The 8,839-nt window shown below is 38.1% G+C and overlaps 1 protein-coding gene across 1 annotated transcript in view; it reads right to left on the bottom strand.

Moving 5' to 3' along the window:
- LOC106878151 (protein patched homolog 1) overlaps positions 1-8,839 on the bottom strand; it is a 125,314-nt gene that overhangs the window by 17,289 nt on the left and 99,186 nt on the right. The window contains exons 15-18 of the mRNA XM_014927283.2: positions 3,405-3,523; positions 1,667-2,256; positions 1,244-1,404; positions 800-973 (exon numbers count right to left, since the gene is read on the bottom strand). Coding sequence (XP_014782769.1) covers positions 800-973; positions 1,244-1,404; positions 1,667-2,256; positions 3,405-3,523 — 1,044 coding nt within the window. The remainder of the gene's footprint in view (positions 1-799; positions 974-1,243; positions 1,405-1,666; positions 2,257-3,404; positions 3,524-8,839) is intronic.

Raw genomic sequence — 8,839 nt, 5'->3', positions numbered from 1 at the left:
AGAGAGAGAGAGAGAGAGAGAGAGAGAGAGAGAAAGAGAGAGAGAGAGAAAAAGTATGTGCAGGTATGGTGTCTTGTTTCATTCTATTCATGAAGTACAAAATCCCAATTTTTTTTTTAAACAAATGAGAGTGGAGCTGCACAGTTAAGGTACTGGGCAATTTTTGAGCACATGTGCATGCACAACTTCAGATCTTGCTATAGCTGTTGTGCTGTGCTCCTGAGCAAACCATCTAACCCTGCTGAGCCAGTTTGTTTGATTGAAACTTTCACATAATATGGATGATTAATGGAAGAATGTCAACTGTCTGCTTGTAAAAAGAATTGATCTAACAAATATTTTATCTCACCCATGTAAGCATAAGGAAATAGTTGTTAATACAATTTGGTAAAACGAGAACACCTAATGAAATTTATGACTGCCTTCATAGTCAGATTCTGCCAAATGCACCCAAGAGCAAAGGGAACTGTCTTCTGCAATGGCCTTGCACAATGTTTCTGTCTCCCAAATTTCCATTACAGGGCTTTGATGAAGCTAAGATTATAACCAGAGACACTTGCCAAAGTTGTCATGCAGTGGAACTAAACCCATATCCAAAATTAAAACCACACAGTTGTAAAACAAATCTCTTAACTATGCAGTCATGCATGTGTTGTAAACATAGAAAGGACTGAACCAAAAAGGATATCTATATAAAAATGTCAGGATCTAGCCATCCTGACCAATGAGTAAGGGACAGGACACTGTCCTGGAAATCAGGTCATTATAAAAATGTAGAAATACTTATATATTTATTAACCTTTGTCACAGCAAAGAAGTTGTAAAATCCAAAATATTTGGATTTTGCTTCCAAGAAATTGTACTCGGCCGTTCCATGTGGCACAATGTCTGTAAGTTCTAAGCCGTCTTCCACAAGTGTGATGCCATAAATACCAATGAGTGTGATAATCAAAAATACTACAATAGTGAAAACCTGGAAATAAAGAAATATGTATGAGTCTTTCATCATCCCAATTCAAAATAAGAATCAATAAAAAAATTTAGGTTTCTATAAAATATTTCAGAAATTTTTAATTGTAAATTATAACATATTGATTGCTCTTTCTCATTATGTGCTCACTACATTAAGTGTGTTAGTAATCACGGTTGATCTGAAACTAAGCAATAAAAAACACAAAGATCATAACTAACAGAAACAGTTATGGAAAGCAACAACAAATGTCACTTGTGTTGCTGAACCCACCTTTGTTGGTGTCTTCTGTAGAAATGGCCCATAATGATTCTTAACAATATTTGCTAACGAGAAGTTGAAGCATTCATGCTGCATCTGTAGCCAACAATCCTTGAATGAGACGCTGTCAATTGGTGTCAAACACTGACGAGACGATGTATTGGATGGACATGCTGCAAATAGAAATCATTGAAGAATGAGGTTATGGTCTCCACCGAAAATTTCCTTTCATCTTTCTCAAATAATAATTTCACTGTTCAATCTACAGACAGATACACACATACACTTGTATGTATAAAGGAAGAATATGTACACACACACAATCATCATTTTAACATCCATTTTTCCAAGCTTGCATGGATCAGGTAGAATTCATTGAACCAGAGTTTCTACAACTGGATGCCCTGAAATATATAAAAATAAATTCAGGCTTACCTGGAGGATATACAGGAGTTTGAATTGGTGGTTTTTCAGTGAGTACGGACTTGAGTGAATTATCTGGAAACAGGACTTTCAGAGGTTTATCAGAAACAAGGAGTTTTGGAGATTTTTCATGAAGAATGGCTCTTGGATATTTTTCTGGAACATTTGAAGGTTTTCCTGGAACTAGGGCATTTGTAGGATTTTCTGGAACAAGGGCATGTGGAGATTTTTCTGGAACAAGGGCATTTGGAGTTTTTTCTGAGACAAGAGCATTTAGAGGTTTTTCTGGAACAGGGGTCTTTGAATGTTTTTCTGGAACGGGGGCCTTTGAATGTTTTTCTGGAACGGGGGCCTTTTGTGTTTTTTCTGAATGTACTGGCTTTGTTGAGTGGCTTTGATTGACAACACGTTCTGTTGGCTGCATTGCTAAACAGGTGACTGGCTGAGAGCCATTAACAGAAATTTTAGTTACGGTCTGATGAATAGCAACACTTGATGAGGTATTTGGGATGCTCAGGTGTGTTGAACTGTAACCAAAATGTGATAAACAGTGTTCACTGTCCCTTTGTGGTTGTAATTCTATCACTTGGTTGGCCATTGAACTGTGGGAAAGAAAATTTGGTTTATTAGCTGCCATTTTATGTGTTAGGCAAAGCAAGAATGTGTACAAGTAAATTGTGTCCACCCACCCCACAGTTAATTATTCTACTGAAGAGTTTATTTAAAAAGAAAAGAGCTAACTTCATTGTTATGATGATAGTTAAGCAGTTATTTAGACACAGCTTAGCCCTCAACTAAGCAGATCCATCACTATGATGTTTTTGAGCAGATATAGTATATCTAGGACTACATTATTCAATGTGTCTGTCTGTCTTTTAATTCTAGCAGGTCATGTGACCATATAGGTATTCCCATGATGACTTGTGACATGCATTTTTACATAACAACAGTCATGTGACAACTTTATTTACCACCCTTTTTGTGACCAGAGTTTTAATGAAATACATTTTCTATGTTTTAGTAAATTTCCACAATAGTAAAATCTTTGGAAACATTCAGTAAAATATCAAAATTCCTCATTAAGTTAATTACTATAATTAACATTATTTATCAAAAGATTTTTTCCATGAAATTATGATGAGAGTGTTTGGATTTAAATATGAACACTTTATGTCACAACATCTGCCTCAACAAATGATAGATGACCATTTAAAGGTTTCTCAGAAACTAGGAAGCCTTTGGAAATTATACTGGAATAAACCTTTGGAATTTTCCCCTAAAATAGTTTATATTCTTTGTGTGGAATTTAACCAAATCTCCAGTAGATTGCAATACCTTTCCTAGGCAGATGTTAAATGATAAATGGGTTCTCTGAAATTCTTAACACTATGAATCTTGGTATAATAATGTTTTCTACAGAATTATTCTGATTTGTTGCATTTTTTCGTTATTATGGTTTAGTCTAGGGCCAGGCAGGATTAAGCAGATCTAATCAACAATCTTACTTTTCGTTGTATGCTCACACCTAAATTATTCAATGTGTACTTCTTTTCTAAGATGTGACCCGAGGGAGATTTAGTTACTATTTCTAGGAAGGTGAACAATCATGTAAATGCATGAGTTGCTTTTAATTAAAATGTTAATGGTTCATATAGGTGACATAAAAGCTTGTAATAATATAAAATAACTGTTTTAAAACTCAGTAATATAAGCAAAGTTGTTTATAGAAAGAGAGGAGGAAGAAAAATACCTTTGGAAACAGCAGAATACATCAATTCGTTTATCTTCACGTCGAACTAAATCCCAACTAACAACTGCAGGTAGGATCAGAAGGATAGAACTAAGATTGAAGAACACAAGAATTGCAGCCTGAAATAAACAATTGTTGAAATATAGTATGACATAATATACACAACAGTTTATGGTAACACATACAAGATATATTATATATAGAGATAATATGTATTGTGAACCATGCATCTGTTTACTGTATGACAAGGTACACACACACATCACATAATACACATCAATATTTCCATCCACACATAAGTGTGTGCATGTGTGTACGTTGTAAGAAGTGAGCAAAAGGAATGATAACAAAAAGGACATCTGGTCACAAAACAATGCCTCAAGATAACTGTCCAAACCATACCAGCATGGAAAACTGGACATGAAATGGTGTACTGATAATGGAAGCTGAAGAGAGACAAAGGGGGAGAGAGATTGAGTGAGAGAGTGAGAGAGAGTGAGAGAGAGAGAGAGAGAGAGAGAGAGAGACGTATACTCCTTGCTATTTTGATAGGAATACACATTTCATATTAGTTTTAAAAAGATTTAGTACAGGAAACCACATGGTTTCGGGTTGTCCCACTTTGTAGCATCTTGGGCAAGTGTCTTCTAGAATAGTCCCAAGCTGACCAATGCTTTGTGCGTCAATTTGATTGATGGAAACTGTGTGGAAGCACATCGTATATGTTTATATATGTGTGTGTGTGTGTGGGGGGGGGCATCTTTGTTTGCCACCCACACTGCTTGACAACTGGTGTTGGTTTGTTTATGTCACCATAGCTTAGCAGTTCAGCAAAAGAAATTGATAGATTAAATACCAAACTTAAAATGGGGTCAGTCTGTTTGACTAAAACTCCTACAAGGTGGTGCTTCAGCATGGCTGCAATCCAATGACTGAAACAAGCAGTAGATAAAAAAAAAATCTACTCATATGGAATGAGAACCATTATAAAACCAGTAAAGTATGAAGGTCACAACTCGTCATGTCATTACAACGCTGCTATAGAAGAACTACCTCTGTTACATCACCAGGAAAGAATGAAATCCAGAGTTACCACAAGCACACTATGGGTAAAAATTGAGAGCCATCACTACAGCATTGGTAACCCTTTAGCATTCAGATTATTCTGTGAAATGTAAGGCTTAGTTATTCAATTGTTTTGTATTAATCATCTAAAAGCTGTGAGATTTTGATGATGTGGTTGTTCATTTTTAGATTGACATTGTAGGGTAGGTGTGAGAGACCAGATATGGCTGGTTTGAACAGAAAGAAGGGAGAAACTTCTGGCCAGATATGGCTGGTTTAAATGCTAAGGGGTTAATCATCATCATCATCATCATTGTTTAACGTCCGCTTTCCATGCTAGCATGGGTTGGATGATTTGACTGAGGACTGGCAAGCCAGAAGGCTGCACCAGGCTCCAATCTGATCTGGCAGAGTTTCTACAGCTGGATGCCCTCCCTAACGCCAACCACTCTGAGAGTGTATCATTAAATCCACTGGTAAATGAGACAAGGGAGCCAAGTTTGTATTATAGAACAAGAGGTAGTCTTAGACAGGTTGGTACCAAAGGGGTTAAAGAAAATCAAGCAGTCCAAGAGGAAGGAAGTTGTGAAAGAAGACCAGACCAGTTAAGAATACAAAAAAAAAAAAAGAAAAAAAAAAGCAAAGCTACCTTCTCGAGTCATACCAACTCATAAGAGTCTGTTTCATGGCCTCATGGTGTATATATTCCCCACCTGAAGGGGACACCAGTCTGTTGCAGGATTACTTATTTTTGACAGCTGAATGGACTGGAGCAGCATGAAATGAAATGTGTCACTCAAGAACACAATGCCACCTGGCCCAGGAATTGAAACCACAATCTTATGATCATGAGTCCAACACCCTAACCACTAAGCCACATGCTTCCACATGCAAAGAAGTGGTGAAGGGACTGCAACAAGTGGTGTAATGGGTATTCTGGAGAAACTACCCACCACAAATGAATTCCCATTGTTAAAAAGGTGGGCTTAATGATGTAACTGATGTGGCAATAGAGGCTCTGTGGTGCAGTGGTGGCCCTCATCCTCAGCTAGTGGCATATATGTGTGTGTGTGTGTGTGTGCGTGTGCATGTGTATGAGAGATAGACCACGTTACTACTGTTGCTGAAAAATAAGAAGGGAGGGGGGACACCATCGCCACCACCACAGCCACTACTGTAGTTAATAGTGTTACTATTACAACACAATTAATACACTACTATAGAATTAAAAGACAAATTTGGAGTAGAGCTGGACAACTATGCTTAGTCGTAGTAGTGGTAGTAGTAGTAGTGGTGGAGGTGGTAGTAGTAGTAGTAGTAGTAGTGGTGGAGGTGGTAGTAGTAGTAGTAGTAGTAGTAAGAACCAAATAGGGGGAACAAGCAAAACAATTACTACTATCACCACCACAACAAACAACAAATGCTAGTGGTATTGGTGGTGGTAGTAGTAGTAGTAACAACAACAACAACAGTAACTATAGTGGTGATAAGAGTGTCACAGCAGCAGCAGGGCTAAAAGTATATCCTGAGATAGGTTTGGGGGCAAAAGGAAGAGGAGAGGGTGGTGGTAAAATAAGGGTGAGGGCAGTGGCAGTGGTGGTGTAGAACAGTAGTAACCTGAATAGTGGTGGGAGTACTTTAAGAGTTAAGAGGGGTAGGAGGTGAGGGTAGATTACTACTGCTCCCAGGCCTCTTTGCCATACAACCCCTACAGTATCACACAGGCTGTCCTCTTTCAGAGACTTGTATAAACAAAACTGCAGAGCATCATGGGAAATAACAGCCATAGCAAGAGAAAGAGAAGTAAAGGGAGGCAGACAGACAGATAGATATGAAGAGAGAAAGAGAGAGGCAAGAAAAGATGGAAAAGAAATCAAGAAATACCTTCTACCCACCTTTCCCTCCCAAATTCTATCTATTTTCCTACCTACTTGCCAGTCTGTCTGTCGGTCTATCTGTACAGCTATCTGTCTATCTAACCATTTCCTCTTTTCATCATCCTTATTGTGTCTCATCCCACCTAAGCTCAGGACACTTAATCTAATTGTTCTTCTTCTGTAAGGAGGAGAGACAAATTCTTTTAAGATAGGTGGGGGTGAGTCACAAATAGATATAGATAGGTAGATAGATTGATATAGATAGGTGGATAGAAAGATATATAGATTGAGAGAATCACAAGATAAATAGGTAAGTGAATAAAAAAAATAGCTGCAGGTGTAAGAGAGAGAGAGAGGGGGGAGAGAGAGAGAGAAAGAACGGCAGAAAGTGAAATGAATGAAAAGAAAGAAAATAGGGGCTTCTGTTGACCTACAAGCCATCAAAGTCAGAAGGGACCTAGTGACAGTCAATGCTGGGGGAGAAAAATAGGCCTTTTCCACAACCATGGTAGATGGGAATGAGATGAAGGGATGATTGGCTGACACAAAAGGAGAGGAAAGAGCTTGGCTTTTAAGGATCTAGGAAAAGTCACTGGGAAGAGAAAAAAAAATCCCATAAAATAGTCACACACACACACACACAAAGTTACATGAAATCATTATTTCCATTCCCTTTTTTAACTCCTTAATGTTATTCCACAGACATGTGGAATATGAAGGATAAATCTGGAGAATTTATTTCAAAAATAAAATCTTTCATTCATAAATATTACATGTATATGTGTAGATCTGGATGTATGAGTGTGTATACAAGTGTGCAACAAGTATGTGTGTGTGTGTGTGTGAGAGAGAGAGAGAGGAAGAGAGAGGGTGAGAGTGTGTTGTGTGTCTATATATGTAATTATTAGAGTGTATGAGAATAGCATGAGCATGCATATATGAACATGTTTGCACATTAGTGTTTTTTGTGTACTTTCACATCATCATCATTTAACATCCATTGCCCATGCTGGCATGGGTTGGATGGTTTGACTTGGCTGGTATGCTGGAAGGTTGCACCAGACACCAGTCTGATTTGACATGGTTTTCTATGGCTGGATGCCCATCCTAATGCCAACCACTCCAAGAGTGTAATGGAACTCAGCCACCTAACCTCTGTGAAGCCCAACACTCAAAAGGAACTCAGCCGCTTTGCCTTTGTGAGGCCCAATGCTCAAAAGGAACTCAGCCACTTTGCTTCCGTGAGGCCCAACGTTCAAAAGATGTTCTTTACGTGCCACCAGCATGGGTGCACTCGGCTTGATGGGTCCTCTCAAGCATAGCACATTGCCAAAGTTCTTGGTTATTTGTTAACAAGAAGTGACAATAAGCTAATATATTTCTCATACCTCACACTAACAACTTTTCCCAGTCCTTCCCTCACAAAACAGTCATCCCCAGAAATGATGAAAGGTAACAGACAGATGGAATACTATATGTATGCACCTGACAGGTGGAACGTTACAATCATGTACCCTTACAGGCAGAACACTACATGTAAATATCAACAGGTATAATACAATAAATAAGTTCTTATTGATGTCACACTACATTAAGTACTGACAAGTGGTGTATAACAATGAAGAATGAAACTTAATAGTGATGATGTAAGGTGACTGACAGATAAGTAGAATAAATACTACATGTGTATACAAACAGGTGGCACATTATGTGTAAGTGCTAAATGATTGTCAAGTTGCATCTAGGTATCTAGAAGTATTGGTGTGGGTGGTACTATTACAATTAGTGTCAGTAGTAATATGTGGATCAATTGTAACATTAGTGTGGCTGTTAAGTTGGTGAACTAACAACAGATCATCAAAGCACCAGACAAAATGGCTTTCAGTATATTTCTTCTGGCCTTAAGGCAGTGAGTCAGCAGAATTATTAGCACCTGGAGCAAAATGCTTAGCAACATTTTATCCCTCTTTATGCTCTGAGTTCCCCGTCAAAATTGTTCAGGCTGACTTTAGCTTTCATTCTTTCCAGATTGATAAAATAAGTATCATTTGAGTACTGGGGTCAATGTAATCGACTTACTTCTTCCCTGAAATTGCTGGCCTTGTGCCAAAATTTGAAACCAGTATTTTTTCTGGCAGATCACATAAAGTAATTGTGACTTTTTTCCTAGCCAAAATTGTGTTTTTATTACCAGTCAGCATCAAATATTGGGGTGGGCGATGCAATGAAGTGCAAGGTGAATACCGAAGTCCATCTAATCAACTAACCCACCCCCAACAAAAATAGGTAGCCTTGTGTCTAAACTAGAATCAGATATTATTACGGTTTGGGCAGTGTAAATAGATGGAGGCAAAAGTGGTGTTGGTGGTGCTAGAGAAAGTGAAAACAGGTTGGTACTGTTGAAGGTAGTGCAAATGTAATGGTGGAAGCATATAATAGCAGTAGGGGTGGTGGTCATCACTTTTGGCTAGTAACAAGTCAGCCTTGATTGAT

The sequence above is a fragment of the Octopus bimaculoides genome, chromosome 7 (assembly GCF_001194135.2).
Source record: "Octopus bimaculoides isolate UCB-OBI-ISO-001 chromosome 7, ASM119413v2, whole genome shotgun sequence".
Lineage (NCBI taxonomy): Eukaryota > Metazoa > Mollusca > Cephalopoda > Octopoda > Octopodidae > Octopus > Octopus bimaculoides.
The sequence above is the reverse complement of the archived record's forward strand: the minus strand, read 5'-3'. Positions and strand labels throughout refer to the sequence as shown.